At 43.4% G+C, this 24,585-nt stretch overlaps 1 protein-coding gene and 3 pseudogenes across 4 annotated transcripts; 3 read left to right on the forward strand and 1 right to left on the reverse strand.

The window, feature by feature from the left end:
* Positions 1-1,215: 1,215 nt before the first annotated feature.
* Positions 1,216-8,068, forward strand: LOC106610033 (palmitoyltransferase ZDHHC4-like; annotated as a pseudogene). The gene is made up of 4 exons (XR_014392982.1): positions 1,216-1,584; positions 2,086-2,207; positions 2,431-2,662; positions 6,532-8,068. The product of XR_014392982.1 is annotated as a palmitoyltransferase ZDHHC4-like (transcript).
* Positions 8,069-8,210: 142 nt separating this feature from the next.
* LOC106609704 (uncharacterized) lies at positions 8,211-16,947 on the forward strand (annotated as a pseudogene). The gene is made up of 7 exons (XR_014392983.1): positions 8,211-9,543; positions 12,446-12,525; positions 13,120-13,251; positions 13,451-13,600; positions 13,704-13,811; positions 15,656-15,809; positions 16,433-16,947. The product of XR_014392983.1 is annotated as an uncharacterized LOC106609704 (transcript).
* Positions 9,582-12,483, forward strand: LOC106609721 (glycerol-3-phosphate phosphatase-like). The gene has a single exon (XM_082978138.1). The coding sequence runs from the start codon at positions 9,773-9,775 to the stop codon at positions 10,091-10,093; it is 321 nt and encodes a 106-aa protein (XP_082834264.1). The 5' UTR covers positions 9,582-9,772; the 3' UTR covers positions 10,094-12,483.
* LOC106609727 (target of rapamycin complex subunit lst8) lies at positions 15,903-22,791 on the reverse strand (annotated as a pseudogene). Its single transcript, XR_001329749.3, has 9 exons — positions 22,454-22,791; positions 21,827-21,976; positions 21,473-21,518; positions 21,237-21,382; positions 20,945-21,020; positions 20,628-20,780; positions 19,012-19,134; positions 18,719-18,880; positions 15,903-18,140 (listed from the first exon to the last, which is right to left on the reverse strand). The product of XR_001329749.3 is annotated as a target of rapamycin complex subunit lst8 (transcript).
* Between the last annotated feature and the right edge of the window lie 1,794 nt (positions 22,792-24,585).

Here is a 24,585-nt window from a genome sequence, read left to right on the forward strand (position 1 = left end):
TCAGTCCTAGTTATACATACTGGGCCAGATGAATTATTCAACAGCCATGCTTGTATCTCCAAACAAACACTGTTCCCTTCAATCAAACTCTCATCTTACACCTTGCCCAACCCAAGATGGTCACTTGACTTGTATATGGGAATATGGGAGAGCAAGAGAGACCGAGTGACATTATACAGGTCATTGAGCCTGAGGTAAGACGACTGAGCCTGGTTGGTGGGTACCTGACTGTTTTGGCAAGACATCAACCTGTTTAAAGCAGAGACAGACTAGAACAAAATGAAAGCAATATTCATTCCCAGAGCCAAAAACAATCAAGTCATTTAGATACTGAAACAAATTACTAGAATTGCTAAAGCTGATAGGACCCATCATCATGTAACAACCGCCTGAATTGAAGCAGGGGACTCAGTGTGAAAGTGAATATATTGTGGAGATTCCCAACAGTACTAGTAATTCTACTAATTGTTTACATCTACAGCCAACAAATTCATGAATATTCAGTCTGCTGATGCTGGAAAAACTTCAATGCAATCCTATTGAATGAAGATACTTATTGTAACTGCCCAGAACGGTTTCAAAACGCATTCATTTGAGCTCCCATTATGATTTTAGAAATAAGATGCAGCCTTACCTTTCAACACCCTGAGAAGATGAAGAAATACATAGCATACAGAGCAAGTGCCTCTAAGTAACACTCCTCTCACTAACTGTATGTGTAACATGAGAGCAGGGCCTGTTTGAAAATGCAGGCAAAACTCAGCAACCAGATCCAACAGCCTGTGTCATGATGCCTTTGTGTTGTGTGCAACTGAGGAGCAGGTGCACAATATTGAAATGGGGTAAAACTGTGAACATTTCAACTTATCCATTCATTTTCAATCTTTGCAAAAAGTTAATGTTAAGTCAAACAAATCTAAAGCAATTTAGTCTATATGACTGAATTTAATTTAACTTGACTGTGAATGATTAACAACAAACCTTGTCATGCATGAGATAAAACATCAATAATCAATTACTTATAATGTATGCATTTATCCATGTTTACAATTTGTCCAGTAACAGTCCATCATGGTGTCGCCAAAGGAGCAGTGAAGTGATGCTGTAGTTTTTTTGACATCACACCAGCAACAGCAGTGTTACAAAAACAAACAAAAAACACTTAGCAACAGGCTACGGATTTGTCAATGTGCTTTTTAAAATTGTTTTATTTTGGGTGGATTAAGTTAGTTTTCCCTATCACCTATGGGTTTTATTTTTACCTTGTTTGTTTCAACCCCGTCCAGTTGGTGGCGGCAATACACCTTTTTAGGTTGTAGTCTGCCATAAAACACACAGAAGAAGAACAACAACACAAAAGAAGAACAAGAACAAGAACAAGAACAACAAAAAGAACAAGAACATGCTAAAATCCACAGAAGAAGAAGAACCAAAAAAAGAAGAACAAGAAGAACAACAAGAACAACAAGAACAACAAAAAGAAGAACAAGAACAAGAAGAAGATGAACATGCAACAGAAGTGAAGCCACCCACACCGTGCATGAGAATGGTCCACAGAAGTGAATGGAGTTTACTGCAACACTAGTTAAGGCACACATTTAAATTATGAATTGTACATCCCACAAATAGGTTAAGTAACAACATGGCTCAATTAAGTAATGTTAAGATAAGTAGCTAGCTTACTCACAGCTAGGCTAGCTAGCTATGTCAGTGAAATGTGGAAGGAAGCATCCTGATGTTGCTAACCTGCACCTTTTACAATTACATTAGCCTAGATTTATTGTAATGATTATTGTTATACTATTCATCATCATCATCTAGCTTAGCTATTATCTCGTAATGTAAGGAGACTAAATGATAAGTTAGCATAGCTAGCTAGTTATTTGTAGTCAGTCAGTGCTTGACAGCCAGGTAGCTACGCTAAGTTTCCTACATGATGTTCCTGACATTTTCCTACTCAGACAGGTTAACAAATAGATTTCATCACACTATTTGCTTTCTATGTGGTGGTCGTGCTGATGTGCACATTGTAATGTGCAATACAATCCCACCATGAATTAAATTAAATACTCTCTTTCTCTGTAGCTACAGTAACAAAGAAGCGACAAGCAGGCCAGCTCCAGGCATACCCATGTGACAAGAGGATGTTCCACCCTGGAGTCTGCTGTCCACCTTGTCAGCTGGTCAAACTTTCTCAAAACACTGTAGTAAGTAGTACAGGTTGGCCCATCAGCTTTTAGTCACAGGCATTAGATCTAAGGCAGAGTACTGTACCTCGGAATGTCTACTATAGGCATAGTACAGTCTAAACTACACTTCTCAGAACAGCATAAAACATATTAAGATTGTTACAAGATAATGTGTAACTGCCACTATTATTGTCTTCAAACTGTATTGAATATCCAATGTTTTCCCTTTGTGTTGTCCAAGAGTCTGCAACAGGTGTGTGACCACCACTGTGTCTGGGTCAACAACTGCATCAGAGCTCAGAACACCTGGTACTTCCTTCTCTACCTGCTGAGTGTGAGTGTCATGGCAGCAGACATGGTACTACTGACGGGGGACGTTACTGCACGCTGTGGTGCAGTCAGGCATCCTACGAGGCCGTTATGTAGATGATGATGGGCAGCAACGGCAGGCAGGGATGCTTTTTGTCATACAGGTAAAAGACTGGATATACAGTGAGGGGAAAAAAGTATTTGATCCCTTGCTGATTTTGTACGTTTGTCCACTGACAAAGAAATGATCAGTCTATAATTTTAATGGTAGGTTTATTTGAACAGTGAGAGACAGAATAACAACAAAAGAATCCAGAAAACCGAATGTCAAAAATGTTAAAAAATTATTTGCATTTTAATGAGGGAAATAAGTTTTTGACCCCTCTGGAAAACATGACTTAGTACTTGATGGCAAAACCCTTGTTGGCAATCACAGAGGTCAGACGTTTCTTGTAGTGGCCACCAGGTTTGCACACATCTCAGGAGGGATTTTGTCCCACTCCTCTTTGCAGATCTTCCCCAAGTCATTAAGGTTTCGAGGCTGACATTTGGCAACTCGAACCTTCAGCTCCCTCCACAGATTTTCTATGGGATTAAGGTCTGGAGACTGGCTAGGCCACTCCAGGACCTTAATGTGCTTCTTCTTGAGCCACTCCTTTGTTGCCTTGGCCGTGTGTTTTGGGTCATTGTCATGCTGGAATACCCATCCACGACCCATTTTCAATGCCTTGGCTGAGGGAAGGAGGTTCTCTCCCAAGATTTGACAGTACATGGCCCCGTCCATTGTCCCTTTGATGCGGTGAAGTTGTCCTGTCCCCTTAGCAGAAAAACACCCCCAAAGCATAATGTTTCCACCTCCATGTTTGACGGTGGGGATGGGGTTCTTGGGGTCATAGGCAGCATTCCTCCTCCTCCAAACACGGCGAGTTGAGTTGATGCCAAAGAGCTCCATTTTGATCTCATCTGACCACAACATTTTCACCCAGTTGTCCTCTGAATCATTCAGATGTTCATTGGCAAACTTCAGACGGGCATGTATATGTGCTTTCTTGAGCAGGGGGCCTTGCGGGCGCTGCAGGATTTCAGTCCTTCATGGCGTAGTGTGTTACCAATTGTTTTCTTGGTGACTATGGTCCCAGCTGCCTTGAGATCATTGACAAGATCCTCCCGTGTAGTTCTGGGCTGATTCCTCACCATTCTCATGATCATTGCAACTCCACGAGGTGAGATCTTGCATGGAGCCCCAGGCCAAGGGAGATTGACAGTTCTTTTGTGTTTCTTCCATTTGCGAATAATCGCACCAAATGTTGTCACCTTCTCACCAAGCTTTGGCGATGGTCTTGTAGCCCATTCCAGCCTTGTGTAGGTCTACAATCTTGTCCCTGACATCCTTGGAGAGCTCTTTGGTCTTGGTCATGGTGGAGAGTTTGGAATCTGATTGATTGATTGCTTCTGTGGACAGGTGTCTTTTATACAGGTAACAAACTGAGATTAGGAGCACTCCCTTTAAGAGTGTGCTCCTAATCTCAGCTCATTACCTGTATAAAAGACACCTGGGAGCCAGAAATCTTTCTCATTGAGAGGGGGTCAAATACTTATTTCCCTTATTAAAATGTGTTTTTCTGGATTTTTTGTTGTTGTTATTCTGTCTCTCACTGTTCAAATAAACCTACCATTAAAATTATAGACTGATCATTTCTTTGTCAGTGGGCAAATGTACAAAGTCAGCAGGGGATCAAATACTTTTTTCCCTCACTGTACAGATACACATGCAGACAATGATGTTGGTGCCTGATGTTTCCATGGAGTTAGTCTTTCCTGTCCTCAGTTTTTCCACAGCAAGTCTGATTTTAAAATGTAATGAATGATAACCTTTCTAGTTCCATTAACGTGCCACAGAAACCCACACACACTTTGGCACAGCTTACAGATGGAATACTATTTATTTTTATTCAGTTTTATATCCTAAGTTAAATGCACTTCCCACATATATACAGTGCATTCAGAAAGTATTCAAACCCCTTGACTTTTTCCACATTTTGTTACGTTACAGCCTTATTCTAAAATTGATTAAATCGTTTTTCCCCCCTCATCAATTTACACACAATACCCCTTAATGACGAAGGGAAAAAAGGTTTTTAGAAATGTTTGCAAATGTATTAAAAATAAAAACAGAAATACCTTATTTACATATGTATACAGACCCTTTGCTATGAGTGTCACGGGCTGGCTCAAGAAAGCAGGAGAGGTAGAGTCAGGCGCAGGAGACAGAGAATTGTTGACCACACTTCTTTATTCCAGAAAGTAGATATGGTCGCCAAAAAATAGGGACGCAGCCCTTAAATACTTCTGCGCTGGTGAACACAAAGAAACCAACCACAGGCAGAGGAAAACCAGCACACGTTCCTCAAGCACACAAAACGGACAAGAAACATAATCACGCACAAACACAGACATCCTACGCTAAACTAAATAACCCCCCCCCCTACTAATAACTAACCCAAAACAGGTGCGTGCCTACCTAGACCTAACCAACAGAAAGTGAAACAAAAAAGGATCAATGGCAGCTAGTAGGCCGGCGACGACGACCGCCGAGCTCCGCCCGGCCGAGGAGGGGCGCCACCATCCGTCGGTGTCGTGACAATTAGACTTGAAATTGAGCTCAGGTGCATCCTGTTTCCATTGATGTTTCTACAACTTGATTGGAGACCTCCTGTGGTAAATGTAATTATTTGGACATGATTTGGAAAAGCACACACCTGTCTATATAAGGTTTCTCAGTTGACAGTGTAAGTAAGAGCAAAAACCAAGCCATGAGGTTGAAGGAATTGTCTGTAGTGCTCTGAGACAGGATTGTGTCGAAGGCACAGATCTGGGGAAGGGTACCAAAACATGTCTGTGGAATAGAAGGTCCCCAAGAACACAGTGGCTTCCGTCATTCTTAATGAAGTTTTGAACCACCAAGAGTCTTCATAGAGCTGGCCGCCCAGCCAAACTGGGCAATCGGGGGAGAAGGGCCTTGGTCAGGGGGGTGACCAAGAATCCGACGGTCACTCTGACAGAGCTCCAGAGTTCCTCTGTGGAGATGGGAGAACGTTCCAGAAGAACAACCATCTCTGCAGCACTTCACCAATCAGGCCTTTATGGAAAAGTGGCCAGACGGAAGCCACTCCTCAGTAAAAAGCACATGACAGCCCACTTGGAGTTTGCCAAAAGGCACCTAAAGGACTCTCAGACCATGAGAAACAAGGTTATTTGGCCTGAATGCCAAGCGTCAAGTGTCTGGAGGAAACCTGGCACCATCCCTACGGTGAAGTATGGTAGTGGCAGCAGGGGATGTTTTTCAGCGGCAGCGACTGTGAGACTAGTCAGGATAGAGGGAAAGATGAACGGAGCAAAGTACAGAGAGATCCTTTATGAAAACCTGCTCCAGAGCGCTCAGGACCTCAGACTGGGGCGAAGGTTCACCTCCAACAGGACAATGACCCTAAGCACACAGCCAAGACAACGCAGGAGTGGTTTCGGAACAAGTCTAACTGTCCTTGAGTGGCCCAGCTAGAACTCGGACTTGAACCCGATCTAACGTCTCTGGAGAGACCTGGAAATAGCTGTGCTCACTGCACAGCTATTTCCAGCTATTTCGCTCCTCATCCAACCTGAGATAGCTTGAGAGGATCTGCAGAGAAGAATGGGAGGAACTCCCCAAATACAGGCGTGCCAAGCTTGTAGCGTCATACCGAAGAAGACGCGAGGCTGTAATCGCTGCCAATGGTGCTTCAACAAAGTACTGAGTAAAGGGTCTGAATACTTACGTAATGGGATATTATTATTATTATTATTTTTTTTTTTATACATTTGCAAAAATATCTGAACCTGTTTTTGCTTTGTCATTATGGGGTATTGTGTGTAGATTGATGATGGAAAAAAGTATTTAATACATTTTACAATAAGGCTGTAACGTAACAAAATGTGTAAAAAGTCAAGGGGTCTGAATACTTTGCGAATGCACTATATTTCCTCTGTCTCTCCCCAGCACCTGTTCCTGATTTTCCATAGGATCGTCTTCATACTGGGTTTCCTGGTCATCGTGTTCATGCTCTTGGCGTCTATGCCATGTTCTACACCTTCCTAGCTCTGGTCAACCAGACCTCCAACGAGTGGTACAAGGGACGAGGGAATGTCTGCCAGCACTGCCACCCCTCACCTGACCACTTCTGTGGTCCCCCAGCCTCTGACCAGTCCAAAAGGTGGTTCTATAGTAGAGGGGTGCTTAGAAACCTGGGGTACTTTTGGTCATGTAGTGTATGTGGACACATGCTCGTCGAACATCTCATTCAAAAATCATAGGAATTAATATGGAGTTGGTCCCCCCTTTGCTGCTATAACAGCCTCCACTCTTCTGGGAAGGCTTTCCACTAGATGTTGGCGCATTGCTGCCGGGACTTGCTTCCATTCAGCCACAAGAGCATTAGTGACGTCACTAATGTTGGGCGATTAGGTCTGGCTCGCAGTCGGCATTCCAGTTCATCCCAAAGGTGTTCATTGGGGTTGAGGTCAGGGCTCTGTGCAGGCCAGTCAAGTTCTGCCACACCAATCTCGACAAACCATTTCTGTATGGACCTCACTTTGTACACGGGGGCATTGTCATGCTGAAACAGGAACTGGCCTTCTCCAAACTGTTGCCACAAAGTTGGAAGCACAGAATCGTCTAGAATGTCATTGTATGCTATAGCATGAACATTTCCCTTCAATGGAACTAAGGGGCCTAGCCCGAACCATGAAAAGCATTATTCCTCCACCAAACTTTACAGTTGGCACTATGCATTGGGGCAAGTAACGTTCTCCTGGCATCCGCCAAACCCAGATTCATCCGTCGGACTGCCAGATGGTGAAACGTGATTCATCACTCCAGAGAACACGTTTCCACTGCTCCAGAGTCCAATGGCGGTGAGTGTTACACCACTCCAGCATGGTGATCTTAGGCTTGTGTGTAGCTGCTCGGCCATGGAAACCCATTTCATGAAGCTCCCGACAAACAGTTATTGTGCTGAAGTAGCTTTCAGAGGCATTTTGGAACTCGGAAGTGAGTGTTGCAACTGAGGACAGACTATTTTTATGCGATACTCGCTTCAGCACTTGGCGGTCCCGTTCTGTGAGCTTGTGTGGTCTACCACTTACAGTTGACGGGCAGCTCTAGCAGGGCAGAAATTTGACGAACTGACTTGTTAAATGTTGAAAGTCACTGAGCTCTTCAGTAAGGCCCTTCTACTGCCAATGTTTGTCTATGGTTATTGCATGGCTGTGTGCTTGATTTTATACACCTATCAGCAACGGGTGTGGCTGAAATACCCAATCCACTATTTTGAAGGGGTGTCCACATAGTTTTGTGTATATATAGTGTATTTTTTCTTCTTCGTCATGTGCAGAAAAAAGACAATTGAGTTTGACAGAGGCTGATATAGGTCTACTACACTACTGAATGGAAGTGTTATTATTTCTAAATATATTGTTGTTGGTGTACGGGTTTTGGGGAATTTCTAACTGGCAATAAAGCTTCTCTTTACACTTTTTCCCAGGCTGGTGTCTGTCCCTTGGGATGAATGCATTACAGATGGTCTAAGCCTATCATTGTATTAGAGGAGGCAAGGATGCATAATCATATTATCACGCCAACAAGTAATTCAATTCAATGATTGCAGTGTGTACACAGAAAAATGCATATGGAGCTTTGCTTGCTGCTTGCACAAGTTGACCCACAAGGAACCTAACCTCGTCCCCAGGCTCAATAGCTACCGGTAGGCCGTCATTGTAAATAAGAATTTGTTCTTAACTGACTTGCCTAATTAAACAAAGGTTCAATCAAATTTTAAAAAGACAAAGAGAGCCGGCTGGTGGACAAGATTACCGGAACCCGGAAGAGAGCGCATGGATGCTAGATAACACAGCCACAAAGTCAGGTTTGTCTAAAATAATTAGCGTTTTGATCTTAATTTAAGGTTAGGCATAATGTTAGCAGTGTGGTTAAGGTTTGGTTTAAAATCAGATGTGAAATTGTAGAAATGGGCTGGGGTTAGCCAGAATTATGATTGTGTGGCTGGGTTAACTAGTGACGAGCCATGGACGTTCCTGCCACTTTAAACCGGTGCGGAAGTGTGTTACAGTATGGATTTTAATTTTTTAAATTTTATACAGTATGGATTTGATGTAATGCTCAAAGTTCAGGAAACGCTTTGCTTAACTTTCAAATGCATGATCACATGAAATAGTACTAATTTTAATTGAATGTCATTTTTTTGTCGGGGAGATTGTTCTCGTACATTTTGCTTTACACGTCGTGGGTTGTCTGCAAGCAAGTGGTAGCCTACAGTAACGTTAGTTGGCAGTTATTTTTGGACACTGACTGATCTAGTTAGGAACAAGAGGTACCGGTAGTTGACAGCACTCACACGTTTTCCCAATGGATGTGTCAAAATGCACCCGTCTGAGCAGTCCCTTGATAAAGAAAATGCTCGATTCTGTGGACAATGTCCTCTTCGACTGTGATGGTGTCATCTGGCGAGGGGATCAGGCCATCCCTGGCGCCCCTGACGTCTGCTAAAGAAGAATGGAAAGAAAGTGTTTTTCGGCACCAACAACAGCACTAAAACTAGAAAGATGTATGCAGACAAACTGGCATTGATGGGATTCAACGTGACAGAGGATGATGTGTTTGGAACAGCGTACTGCTCAGCAATGTACCTCAAAAAGGTCTCCAAACTGCATGGCAAAGTGTATCTCATAGGAAGCAATGCAATGAGGCTGGAACTAGAGAAGGTTCGAATCCAGCAGACAGGTGTGGGGCCTGATCCTATATCAGGTGTCCAGATGGATTGGGCCAACGTGCCATTGGACCCTGAGGTGAAGGCTGTGGTTGTTGGGTTTGATGAACACTTCAGTTACATGAAACTGAACAGAGCCTTGCAGTACCTCAACAATCCTGACTGTCTACTGGGGGGAACCAACACTGACACCAGACTGCCCCTGGAAGGAGGCAAAGCTGTCCCAGGTAAGGAGGATGTCTGTGCAGAGACAACAGCTGGAGTATGAACCAATCAGACTGTGGTTACTGTTGGTGGTGTGTGCACCATCTCTGCCACAGTAGTGCTCACATACAGGGACATGACTGTTGTGTTAATGATCTGTAGCAGCGTACAGCGAGCCATGAGGGTTTTTCCACTGATCCAAGTCAGATCTTTCATCTCTGTTACTCTATGTTCAAATGTCAACAACAATGAATGTGTATCCTGAAGGCTGTGGAGACCGCAGCCCAGCGCCAGGCCAAGACTGTGGGCAAACCCAACCACTTCATGTATGACTGTGTGGCCAGCCAGTTCGGCTTGGGCAGCGCCCGCTCTCTCATGGTGGGGGACCGGCTGGACGCGGACATCCTTCTGGGGTCCAACTGTGGCCTGAAGACCCTGCTGACCCTGACCGGGGTGTCCACTGTGGCTGACGCTGAGGCCCATCAGGAGAGTGGCTGTCCGGAGCGGCTGGGGATGGTGCCTGACTACTGTGTGGAGAGTATTGCAGAGCTCCTGCCTGCTCTACAAGGATAACCAGTCAGGTCTTAATAGGTTTTATCTCAGTGAGACTTGAGCCTGGATTGATGACTGATTAATTATAAAAGACCGTTAAGGAATATGTGCGTCTGAAAATCCCTGTGTGTTTCCGGGTTATGAATGTGAAAATTCAGGAAGGTAAGAGAATCAATCAACTGCTTCTATAATACTAAGACTGCAGGAAACAAACTACACTAATGTATACAAATGTGTACTTTAATCAACCATCGAAACGAAATGTCAAGTGCTCACAGATCACTGCACCTGTACATAGCCCATCTATAATTTAGCCCAAACAACTACCTCTTCCCCTACTGTATTTATTTATTTATTTTGCTCCTTTGCACCCCATTATTTCGATTTCTACTTTGCACTTTCTTCCACTACAAATCTACCATTCCAGTGTTTTACTTGCTATATTGTATTTACTTTGCCACCATGGCCTTTTTGCCTTTACCTCCCTTATCTCACCTCATTTTCTCACATTGTATATAGACTTATTTTTCTACTGTATTATTGACTGTATGTTTGCTTTACTCCATGTGTAACTCTGTGTTGTTGTATGTGTCGAACTGCTTTGCTTTATCTTGGCTAGGTTGCAATTGTAAATGAGAACTTGTTCTCAACTTGCCTACCTGGTTAAATAAAGGTGAAATAAAATTTAAAAAAAGGTGCACCTTGTGCTGGGGACAATAAAAGGCCACTCTAAAATGTGCATTTGTCATACAACGCCACAAATGTCTTTGAGGGTGCGTGCAATAGGCATGCTGACTTCAGGAATGTACACCAGAGCTGTTGCCAGAGAATTTAATATTCTGAAAATGTCCCAGTTCTTCAATGGTCTACATACTCACCAGACATGTCACCCATTGAGCATGTTTGGGATGCTCTGGATCGACGTGTACAACAGTGTGTTCCATATCCCACTAATATCCAGCAACTTCGCACAACCATTAGAGGAGTGAGACAACATTCCACAGGCCACAATCAACAGCCTCATCAACTCTATTTGAAGGAGATGTGTCTTGCTGCATGAGACAAATCGTGGTCACACCAGATACTGACTGGTTAGTTTTTAAGGTATCTGTGACTAACAGATGGGGCGGCAGGTAGCCTAGTGGTTAGAGCGTTGGGCCAGTAACCGAAAGGTTGCTAGATTGAATCCATGAGCTGACAAGGTAAAAATCGGTCGTTCTGCCCCTGAACAAGGCAGTTAACCCACTGTTCCAAGGCCGTCATTGTAAATAAGAATTTGTTCTTAACTGACTTGCCTAGGTAAGTAAAAAATGCATATCTGTATTCCCAGTCATGTGAAATCCATAGATTAGGGCCTAATTTATTTATTTATTTAAATTGACTGATTTCCTTATATGAACTGTAAATCAGTAAAATGTTTGAAATTGTTGCATGTTACATTTATATTTTTGTTCAGTAGAGATTGAAGTTATTTTAACTACAGTATGCTATGGTTGATGGCTGAATAGATATTCAAGATTTACAGCAGATGTAGCTGACTCTTCCTGGAGCGCTACTGGGTGTGCAAGCCTTTGTTCCAGCTCTGCTGCATTACACCGCATAGAATCAGTAGCAAAAAAAAAGGAAACAAATCGCAGGGCTGGAACAAAAACCTGCCCTGCACATCCGTTAGTTCTCCAGGGTAAGTTAGCCTGATTTCCAGTGTTGATAAAACATTTTTTCAAATGAGTTGTTCAGGAAATGGTAGAGAAAAGTCTGTGCTGTGTGAAGAAGAAAAAGGGCAAGGCCTGTATCCTTTGCAGCAATGATCTCAAGCAGTCATGGGAAATGTGGACGCACTCCCTCATCTGGGTGCTAACATTTGCAATCACATGTCACAAAATCTTGATCTAAGGCAGAGAGCTATGCAGAAATACAGAATTCTGGAGTGCACTGACAATGAATCGGGAATGATATATCTAATGTTGTCCACTGTCATGTTCCCTGTACCAATGCTGAGTTGTTTATTCCAGTTTACATTACCCATTCATCTGAGGGTGTATACTTAAAAACTGGCTTATACTCTTATATTGTATCCTGATGTATTGTAATGTTAAGATATAATTACATTTTATTTGTTCCCATTCAATCTGAAGGTTATGGGTTTGCACAATAATCAATTGTCTTGTTAAGTGTGTTTATTGAAATGTAAGTCTTAGTAACTTAGTGCCTATAATACATTAAAAACATTGTCTGTACTGCCAATACAATAATCAAACTATCATCCTCTGTCCTTGACAACAGTATCCACCTTGACCCAAGTCAAACAAAATAATAAACACATACTTTTTTCCCTGTGGATTGTGCCGGACCCTGGTGTTATTAACACTACAGCTCTTAAAGTCACCTCGGCCTTTCATCGACTGGACCGTTCCTCATATAACCCTGCCCTGGCTGACAGCCTGTCCACAGAGGTGAGTTTGTCTCACCCCTTTGTCCATTGTCTGGGGTGAGGGTCGCCGGCTGAAGGGTTTGGCCTGTCACCCGTGTGTTTCTGTGTGAGGGGGAGGAGAGGGGGAGACAGGTCTGGAGAGAGAGAAGTTGACCAGGTGTATCGCAGAGCGTCTCAGTGCTGGTCATGACCACAGCTCCATGCAGATAGTTGAGAGAAGGGTGAAGTTAGTGAGAGAGAAGTCACAAGACGCAGGATGGTGAGGTGCTGGAAATGCTCAGAAACTGGCAGGTTGGAGGACTCACAATGCGTGGTAGGAGTGGGATTAATCTGTACCTCAGTGGTGCTTTAAATGATCTGTGGCAAAATTAGGATTTATTTTATTAGCCTCAAGTTTGTTTTTATTACATATTGCTCTTGGAAAGGTCATTTTCATAGAAACACAAAGTTGTGATATTATTTGTGCTGTACTCAGAGTATAGGTGGGTCATTTCAACTGTAGAAAATGTGTTGTTGAAGTCAACAATATTGTTGAATCCATAAACAGACACCCACCCAGACAAGAATGACTATGTAGATTGTGATAAGCTGTCGTTGTGAATGGTCTCATCCTCAGGACAACGGTCCAGCAGTGTCCTACCAGTTCCCACACAAGGCATTCTGGGTGACCCTCAGTGCCACTCTCCTCCTTGTCATCATCGCCCTCAGCGTCACGGGCCATCTATGGCTCAGACAGCTGGACGAAGAGGTAGGAGAGACAACTCACATCTGATTCACCTGTCGGAACGCAGTGCGTTGTATCTGACATTTAAACTATGTTGCTGTAGCCCAATCAAGCATAGAAGCACACATGACTGTAGTTGATGGACAAAATATTCGCTCACACTTGTACAATCACAAATGTTGATAGTGAGTTTACACTGAGTAAACCGATCCCTCTACTGTAGTCTTTACAGGTTGTTAGAATCACAGTTCCGGATCAGACTGGAACCCTGATCAACCGATCAGCATTGGTGGACAAGCACAACAACCTGGTGACCTATTCTGTGACCTCACAGGCCAACCACACGTCCACCGTGCTCTTTGATGTCAAACATGTAGGAAGACTTTTCTGAGTTGAAAGTATTTTGAACTGAGACAAGCTCCGACCTTTCTATTGGTGTGGCTGTTTCTTCACTGAACTGACTCATGTTTGTGCAGGGTTCGATATGTTACAAGCCTGAGAACCGGGATACTTGCTTCCTGCGTAAGATGGAGAGATCTGATTATGAAAATGTGCACTCCCTCCTCCAGCAATCAACGCAACAGGTAAAGATGGTCACTCTTTCAATTTATAACAGCGTATGAAACATACTACTTTGGATTTCACATCATATGAGTCTCAGAGGAACTATGCCGTTTTGGGACTTATATTGGCATGGCAACAACTAAAGGGTATGCAGAAACAGTTTACCGTGTCAGCCACTCTCCAAAACAACCTTTGTTTTATTGGAGCTGAGGTGAGTCACACTGTTGCTGCTAATATGTGAAGTGGCAGTAGGGGTGGATCATTGGAAGGGACTCATAGCTTAGTGCCACTTCTGCCTCCCACTCCATACCCAGCCAGACCCTATTGGGGGGGGGGGGGGGGGGGGGGTGTAATAGACCGAACAAGACCTTACATGCTTATAGTGTAGTGAGTCTCTCCAGGACTGAATTCCTCAGGGCATCTGATCCTCGTAGCCCCCACTCTCCCAATGAGGCTCAGACCTGCACAATGGCCGCTCTGTTTGGGGACTACTGGGTTTGTTAAGGCTTCGCTGTGCTGGAGAAAGAGGAGAAACTATGGTTGGTTAGTGAGGGAAGGGCCAGTCTGGCAGAGGACAACTTTTAATGAGGTATGCTTTTTGGTTATGCGTGGTCAATGTCAATGGTCATTACAGAATGGATGGGTTGCTTTTCTGCTGTGGATCTGTGAACCTACAGGGCCGTGATGACATCCACCGGTGTCCTTGCTGCCTATTCATTAGTTATTTTACTTCATGAGATTATTACTTGCTCATATAAAATTTAATAATGGTTATCTAATTTAGGCCTAGGCTAATTCATCTATTCACAAGAGCTTGTTATTCTGAAGCTACTCATGTCATTACCTCATAGTGAAGGGCCACTGTGCAGCTGGACTCAATCATTCATTGGTTGTATAGACTTTAGTTACTTACATAGAATAGCTCTCCCAAAAGATAAATATGCCAAAATCCTAAGTGTTTCATCCTTTTCTCATGCTATCTGAGTCGTCTGAGATGTGACTCGCATGGTATTAAGTATCTCATAAAACTAGACTTTAGCATCAGACCAGGGGCAGTTCTGGGGGGGGGGGGGGGGGGGGGGGGGGGGGGCAGTGCCCTTGTGACAACAATTTTGGACCCCCTAAATGTGGAGTATGAAATCATTTTTACATAACTAATTGTTGCTATCATTCTTTTTTTACATCCTTTATTAAACAGTGGCAACGCGGAACACTAATGATTATGAACATGGTCTTTTGCCTGCTAATACAGTGAAGAAAACGATATGACAACAATAACGTCTAATGTAACTGGCCCCAGCTTGGCCCCCCCAGTTGAAATAGTCTAGAACCGCCACTGCATCTGATTGTGGTCATTCAGTGTCTGATTTACTGGATAGACTTAATCCTCGTAGAAATGCTGGGCTTTTCTGGGGTCAATCTCTCCGTTCTGCAGCACAATGCTCTTCAGAGTGGAGGGAAACAGGTTGTTAGAAGGTTTGCTCAGGCATAATGGCATGTTAAGTGGTCCCTATCGGACTCATCAATAGTGTACATGGTGCAATTACTAAATGGTCTTTGTGCCAAATGGGAGACCAGAGCTGAGACAGAATGATGCAGGGTTGAGCGAATAACCTGGCAGACCACTGAAGTGATCTAATAAAGATACTGCACTATAATTACAACTTGAGTTTGTCTGCAACAGCTATTTTGAACCATTCTGTCGTTATATGTAATATTCATTTACACCATTTTTATTTGTTGTTTGAAAAACCACTGAGTGCAATCATAACTCCTCTGGTGTACATGTTGCTTATTCTCATCATTCCTAATAATCCTGAAATAATGTGCTCCAACAATTACAAATGTGATCATCTCCTGCCAGGAGAGCCAGTTGGTGTTGTTGGGGAATGAGACCCAGAGACAGACAGAGTTTCTGGGGGTGATGGGGGGCAGTCAGGTGGACGTGTCCACCCTGGAGGAGCCTCTACAGGCCCTGTGTCAACACAGCTCCATCCACTGGACCAGGAGACAAAACGGTGAGACCAAGGAGTGGGACTACCCTTCTTCACATCATTAGCTACATGCTAAATACACATTCACTTGCCTTGGCATTTACAATGACATAAGCATTAAAGATGAAACTGTGAAAAAGTTTATTTTAAAGCGTGTCAAACATTATTTTCAATTCTGAGAAGTCAATAGTCATACAAAGCAAAGACCCTTTTGTTAAACAAGTTCCTGTCTCCCTGTCTGTGTGCTGGCAGATGTTTCCAGAATAGAGCAGCTCCTTGCTCCCTGTCTGTGTGCTGGCAGATGTTTCCAGAACAGCGTGAGAAACATAATCCTGAAAAACAGTACTGTGTGACCTTTACAAAGTCATAGCAGTAAATAAGAACAACCACCTTCAGGCTAAACTCCCTGGTACCTAACTACAGCAGGTAGATGACCAATACAGTATTTAACTCTCTATAGCAGAGAGCACTGAGACAACTATTTGAGAGGATGAATTTGCTACTCTGAATCACCAAGTGAGTAAAACTCAATGGAGATAGGGTTCCATTAGCAGGCAGTAGTTATGACTTGCATACTTTCGGGTTTTGTTGGTCTTTTCTACCAAACTGCTTGTTCAGTAACAGACCTTCTCTCTCGCTCTGTGAAGGTCCAGGTAAACAGCGTCTAGTCTACTTCTGCATAGACATCTGCTTCCCTAGTAACATCTGTGTGTCTGTCTGCTTCTACTACCTGCCAGAGTGACCTGCCATCATCCAGTCTCAGGCAGCCCATACCAGCGCTGATCAGGGAAACAAAGTGCTACTTCTCATCCCTGCTAAGAAACCGGAGTGTCGCCGGCTCCAAAAAACACTGAATACAACCTGGGAACAGGAGCCGGCTTTCACTCTCAGTACTGCAGCCCCTGCCACCTTAGTCCCTCCTATGCCTCCGCTCCAGTCCTTTCCCTTCGGAGAGATAAGCGATGGTAACAAGCTGTGAAGTTTATCTGCAGACTACCCTCATCACCTTTCCTTAATACGTTCCCTTGTGGCAGACTTGTCCTTTTTTTGTGCTTGTTATTTCCTGTACTGTAACCCACAACAGATGAGTTGTGTGTAACCATTCCTGTTTGCTGGAATGTCTTAAAATGACTTGATCCCTTCAATAAACCACAGTGGTGTATAGATTCTCTTTTTTAGGGTACTAAAAAGAAAGAAAATGGAAAGATACTAACACTTCACACTAAAAAAACAAGACAAAAGCACCACAGAGTAAATGTTGCACACCAGTTAGTCTTGTTACTGGAATTCATCATATCCTGTACAATTACACATGGGATGCAGCCCTCTTATATCCTGAACAGTCACTGGTGGGATGCAGCCCTCTTATATCCTGAACAGTCACTGGTGGGATGCAGCCCTCTTATATCCTGAACAGTCACTGGTGGGATGCAGCCCTCTTATATCCTGAACAGTCACTGGTGGGATGCAGCCCTCTTATATCCTGAACAGTCACTGGTGGGATGCAGCCCTCTTATATCCTGAACAGTCACTGGTGGGATGCAGCCCTCTTATATCCTGAACAGTCACTGGTGGGATGCAGCCCTCTTATATCCTGAACAGTCACTGGTGGGATGCAGCCCTCTTATATCCTGAACAGTCACTGGTGGGATGCAGCCCTCTTATATCCTGAACAGTCACTGGTGGGATGCAGCCCTCTTATATCCTGAACAGTCACTGGTGGGATGCAGTCCTCTTTCCAGATATCCATCAGATTTTTTTAAAGACTTAACTTTTGAGACCTTTCACCTGTGATTAACTTAGTGAATTTAAATGCATTCATCTAGCTGTGGCCCACCACGAAACTCCTTTCCCAAGCTATAAGACAAACAAGGCCATGACACACTCTCCCTGTATCCCCAGGCTGTTTGAATGTATTCCCTTTGAGAAATATAAAAACAGCCTCTCCCCTCCTAAATAATCAAAAACTTTTTTACAAGCTGAAGCTGTGAGACAGACACAGACAGGCGGATATTTATCTACAGTCACAGAGCTTCGCTGTGAGACAAACAGCTGTGTGGATATTTATCTACAGCCACAGAGCTTCGCTGTGAGACAAACAGCTGTGTGGATATTTATCTACAGTCACAGAGCGTCGCTGTGAGACAAACATCTGTGTGGATATTTATCTACAGCCACAGAGCTTCGCTGTGAGACAAACAGCTGTGTGGATATTTATCTACAGCCACAGAGCGTCGCTGTAGAGTAGCTCCTTCTCATCAGCCCAGACACACCACAGCCTTCTGATGGCCGCTGTACTCCCTCTTAAATCTCCCGTCTCCACACACCACAGCCGTGCCAGGTTGTCAGAAGAGGCTGTAACACATACATCACACATTTATTGATCGGTACGTCAGAACTGCCCAAAGTCAGTTAAGTCAATCTAGCCACACTAGGATGGAAGTCAGTCACTTTCCAACCGCAAAAACGATCATTTACTCTAGATCAGGTCTCTCCAACCCTGTCCCTAGACAGCTACCCCCACGTATGTTTTCACTCCAACCCTGTCCCTAGACAGCTACCCCCACGTATGTTTTCACTCCAACCCTGTCCTTAGAGAGCTACCCTGCTGTACGTTTTCACTTCAACCCTGTCCCTAGAGAGCTACCCTCCTGTACATTTTCACTTCAACCCTGTCCCTAGAGAGCTACCCCCACGTACGTTTTCACTCCAACCCTGTCCCCAGAGAGCTACCCTCCTGTACGTGTTCACTCAAACCCCAACTGTAACTAATCTGATTAAGTTTATCAACTAGCTAATAATTAGAATCAGATTAGGGTTGGAGTGAACACCTCCAGGATGGTAGCTTTCCAGGAACAGAGCTAGATAAAGTGTCAATACACAACTAATTTAGTAATGATCGTAGTATTACCATAATACAACTTAGCACTGACCTGTCACAAAGTACTGTGAGTCTCCAGAGAAGGCACAGTCCCACATCCAGCCTCGAGACGTCTAGCCAGGGTTGTTACTCCATGCTCCACTCTGTAATCAGAGAGTAGTTAGACATCCTCCAGATCTTACACGTCTGGTCTGCCGAGCAGGTCGCCAGCAGCCTGTTGGGAAAAACACAGTTAAGTCACATTTAAAAAAACTTACTATACAAGACATGCAATCAAATCTGACTACTACAGATTAGTATAGGTTGCATTAGGCACACATTCCTTAAAAGATATGTGTGTTGTACTGTGTTGTAGAATCAGGGCTGAATTTGCAGCGGACGGAGTAGCGCTTATTAGCGGGGATCTTGTTTTTGGGGATGAGCTGTGTCACCTATCCCTCCTGCCAGGTTCCACACGTAACAGTTTCCCTGTGAGGTGGAGGGAGATCACAATTACTACACTGAACAAAAATAGAAACATGCAACAATTTCAAAGATTTTACTGACTTACAGTTCATATAAGGAAATCAGTCAATTGAAATAAATTCATTAGGCCCTAATAATCTATGGATTTCACATGATTGGGAATATAGACATGACTCGGTTGGTCAGATAGACCTTTAGAAAAAAAGTAGGGGCGTGGATCAGAAAACCAGTCAGTATCTGGTGTGACCATTTGCCTCATGCAGTGTGACACATCTTCACAGAGTTGACCAGGCTGTTGATTGTGGCCTGTGGAATGTTGTTCCACTCCTCTTCAATGGCTGTGTGAAGTTGCTGGATATTGGCGGGAACTGGAACACGCTGTCGTACATGTCTATCCAGAGCATCCCAAACATGCTCAATGGGTGACATGTCTGGTGAGTATGCAGGCCATGGAAGAACTGGGATATTTTCAGCTTCCAGGAATTGTGTACAGATCCTTGCAACATGGGGCCATGCATTATCATGCTGAAACATGAGGTGATGGAGGCGGATGAATATCATGAATATGGGCCTCAGGATCTCGTCACGGTATCTCTGAATTCAAATTGCCTGTGATAAAATGCAATTGTGTTCTTGTCCGTAGTTTATGCCTGCCCATACTATAACCCCACTGCCAACATGGGGCACTTTTCACAACGTTGACATCAGCAAACCGCTTTCCCACACAACGCCATACACGCTGTCTGCCATCTGCCCGATACTGTTGAAACCGGGATTCATCCATGAAAAGCACACTTCTCCAGCGTGCCAGTGGCCATCGAAGGTGAGGATTTTCCCACTGAAGTTGGTTACGACGCCAAACTGCAGTCAGGTCAAGACACTGGTAAGGATGACGAGCATGCAGATGAGACGGTTTCTGACAGTTTGTGCAAACCCACAGTTTCATCAGCTGTCCTGGTGGCTGGTCTCAGATGATCCCGCAGGTGAAGAAGCCAGATGTGGAGGTCCTGGGCTGGTGTGGTTACACGTGGTCTGCGGTTGTGAGGCTGGTTGGATGTACTGCCAAATTCTCAACAACGATGTTGGAGGCGGCTTATGGTAGAGGAATGAATATTAAATTCTCTGGCAACAGCTCTGGTGGATATTCCTGCAGTCAGAATGCCAATTGCATGCTCCCTCAACTTGAGACATTTGTAGCATTGTGTTGTGTGACGAAACTGCACATTTTAGAGTGGCCTTTTATTGTCCCCAGCACAAGGTGCACCTGTGTAATGATCATGCTGTTTAATCAGCTTCTTGATATGCCACAACAGGGATGTAAACAGAATTGGGCACAACATTTAAGAGAAATAAGCTTTTTGTGCATATGGAACATTTCTGGGATCTTATTTCAGCTCATGAAACCAACACCATGCATATATATTTTTGTTCAGTGTATATTATGTATTACAGTGTACAGTCCAGTATAACATAATTCACTTGTTAAGCATACCGACCGAGCTATTGACTGCTGCCATGTCGGTGGCGTCAGGGTCGATGTGAACTGAGTTGATGGACACTTCTGGTTCAGGAATAAGCTGCTCATTGTGATCGGTCTTCAGATCCCAGATGTCGATCACACCGCTCTGGTCCCCCACGATCAAGTCAGCCTGGAAAATGCACAAGCCCGATTGAGAATCAATTAGATACAATAGACAGAGTTTAAAGAAAGTTAGGATTGGCCTAGGTGTTTATCAACAGTTAACAGTACAATGCTGACAGTCCAGTAACAGTGCTCCTCTAGTGGTGGCATATATCAAATCACTTTTGAGACACTGGTTGCAGTCTGACACACACAGTTGATGGGAGCATTGACCTGAAAGATCCTCTGGCATTGCAGGTTCCTTGACCTTGGGCCAGAGCAATATTCAGCTTGGTGAGAATGCCATTACATGCCCGGAAGGCAGGCAAGAAGGCAGGCAAGAAGGAAGGCAGGCAGGCAGGCAGGAAGGCAGGCAAGAAGGCAGGAAGGCAGGCAAGAAGGCAGGCAGGCAAGAAGGCAGGCAGGCAAGAAGGCAGGCAGGCAAGAAGGCAGGCAAGAAGGCAGGCAGTATTATCAACAGTACCTCAGGTCCCAGATGCGAGCCATGCAGTCCTCTCCTCCTGTGTACATCCAGCAACCGTCCTCATGGAAGCCCACTGACACCGTCATAGTTTATGACCGGGGTTGGGTTATTGGAGTTTAGATCACACATACGGATGTGTTGATAACCTTTGGAACAGAAGAAAAGACCCACAGTCAAGCCCACGTTAATTATGATAATTATATGTATGGTTTTGCATATTTTATTTCTGAACAAACCTGCAATCATACTTCTGTCGGGAGTAACTTCGAGGGAGTTCACTTGCTGAAAGTACTGGTTAAGAATATAATTAAAGGTTGCTAGCTATAATCATTGTGCAACAACATCCATATTAAAAGGTAGCTAGCTATAGTCATTGTGAAACAACATCCATATGAGCAAAATACATATTTTAAAAGTATTGTGCTCACTGGGATGTTCACAAAAATATCTCCAATGAAGGAATTGGAGACTTGGAACACTTTCTAAGTTGTTACAACAAACAACAACTGTGGGTCTAGAAACGAAATGAAGGCTAAATCTGCAAGAACGGTCTTGATGAATTCGTGTGAAGCAAGTGAAGGTAAGGATACAGAGTCGGTGCTGGACAGTCCTCGTGCAGATGCCGCTGTGGGCCTGCCAGAACCGCACTGTGTGGTCATATCCAGCGGTAGCCAGAATCAACGGGTCGCTTCCCACTGTCCCCTGGCTCACATTCATGCTTGAGTGCAGGTATGTTGTCACTGTAAAACGAGCGGTGAACGCATAAAATATTAGAGGCATTGAAGAGCAATAATACTAGCGAACAATAACTTTCTATCACTGTTACTTAACGTTAGCTAACAGGTAACAGGTATTTACAATGTCAACAACTCGCCAGACGTTAGCCTAGCTAGCTTTTTTTTATTTTTTTAGCTCTGGTCCATGCGCACGCGTTGGATATTGCGCGTCAACAAGACCTACATTTAGTTTTTCTCCAGCACAGTAGTAACATCTTTATCTTGACGAGTTTCTAAAGTATATTAAAGCAAATCATTTACAATTTAACGTACAAGAGCGCAGAGACAACTCGTATTACTATCGCGCGATGGACCACAGAAAAGTTAGCTATGCTAGCCAGTCGCCTTGTCTATTTAGTTTGTTAAACCATTTGGTGGCATGGTCCAGATGAGTCACACAAATCGTGTACAAATAGCACCAATAAAAATATATTATCTTACCTCCAAGATCTGTAGTATTTTAATGACAAACGTTATGTAAATATTACCCTTGCATGTGTTATTTCCGGAAACACTTAAGGGCGTCAAATAGATCCCCACTACAACAAGTACTGAACAATATGTTCCGGATTCAAATCTTTATTTGGTACCGGCTAGGTTCTGCAGCCACTGGTGGTGGCAAATATGTTCTACTGTGGTGGCGTTTTTTTCTGTTTTTCTTCTTCTTCTTCTTTTTCTTCTTTCTTCTTTTTCTTCTTCATGGTATTATGGCAGTCCGCAAACATACGTTATAAGTGCATGCCGCCACCTTCCATGTGGGGTGAAAACGGAGGAACTTTAAGGCAGAAAAAATAATAATAATAATAATACATTTGCACGCAGTGGTTGAAAAGTACCCAATTGTCATAATTGAGTAAAAGTAAAAGATACCTTTATCGAAAATGACTCAAGTAAAAGTGAAAATTACCCAGTAAAATACTACTTGAGTAACTGTCTAAAAGTATTTGGTTTGAAATATACTTCAGTATCAAAAGTATACAAAATTTCACATTCCTTCTTGATTTTTTTTCTTTTACAAATAGCCAGGGCACACTCCAACACTCAGACATAATTTACAAACGAAACATTTGTATTTAGTGAGTCCAGCAGATCAGAAGCAGTAGGGATGAGTGTGTGAATTGGCCAATTACCCTGTTCAACTAAGCATTTGAAAGTACTTTTGGGTGTCAGGGAAAATGTATAGAGTAAAAAGTACATTATTTTCTTTAGGAATGTAGTGGACTAAAACTAAAAGTTGTCAAAAATATAAATAGTAAAGTACAGACATCCAAAAAAACGACTTAAGCAGTATTTTAAAGTATTTTTACTTAAATACTTTACACCACTGTTTGCACTTGCATCCACAATTTACACTGCCTATGCATAGGAGACCTGGTGGACAGCCTGGATTCTTGCTACTTCGACTACCTTCACCCTTACAGGGCACTCCTGGAACTCGGGAATGTGGTTCCCACCACAATTGCAGCACAGTGTATCCACTTTTTCCACAACATATTTATTCCATCTGCACACACTTGCCACGTTGCCACTTTTTACATTTAAAAGACTGCAACGGTCTGTTCACATAAGCTCTTACCACGTATCTCATATACCCCAGCTTTACATGTTTAGGAAGAGAATCTTCATAAATTAGCAATAGCACCGATAGGCTTTCATCTTTCCTTCCCAGTGGCGATTTTAGCATGTACATCTTGGTGGGGCAAACTCCCAAAAGATTTTTGGGGATGCATGCCAGCAAAGCTACAACACAACACAACACAAAGTAATATATTAATTGCACTATAACGGTGACAAACGGTGCCTACATAAAGCTGTCCCAACAGCAGAGCTTTCTTCTCAGCACTATGGAGTGAATCCTTACCACCGCTACACCTGGCTATCAGCGGTGCCTGGTCTGACAGCGAAACAGTTTATTAAGCCTCATTTACTGCCTTTAAAAAAAAACAAAAAAACATAGCTAATATGGCTGACTTGCTTAAACAAATTTGGTTTCTACTGACAATTGAGATGTACAAACTATGGCATAAGGGAACGATGAGCAGATAAGGGGCAATCCGTAATTTTGAATAAGACATTAATGAGCGAGCTAAGACGGATGTAGTCAATATAACTATTTGTTCAGCACTTTTGAAATGTACAGCGACGTAATTCAGAACATGAGCCGTTCTTACAGTATTCTCCCTGTACACCAAGTCAGAACCATAGGATAAATAAAGGGGGCAGATAAGCAGACAATGAAAGCTCTTACAATATTTGATGATGACGTTTCTCTAAAAAAGGCTATAGGCTACATGTGCACCACCAAGTCAGAACAGTAGGCTAAGTTATGAGGGGGAAAGGGACCGAATTATTAGGGTGAGGCACATGGGCTACTAAAAGCTTACTACACAACATATGTAACAGATGTGTATCGTACTCTCCTTGCGTTGTGTTTTCTCCTAATAAATCACATCAGCCAGTTGTCCCAGTTGAGCATAATTTATTTCTGTTGTTAAATTGGAAACAGCACGTTAGTTGTGCAGGGCTTAACGATATTGATGGCTGTCGATGGCAAAATCCCTTGCATCACATTT

This window comes from Salmo salar, chromosome 01 (genome assembly GCF_965601325.2).
Source record: "Salmo salar chromosome 01, fSalSal1, whole genome shotgun sequence".
NCBI classification, from domain to species: domain Eukaryota; kingdom Metazoa; phylum Chordata; class Actinopteri; order Salmoniformes; family Salmonidae; genus Salmo; species Salmo salar.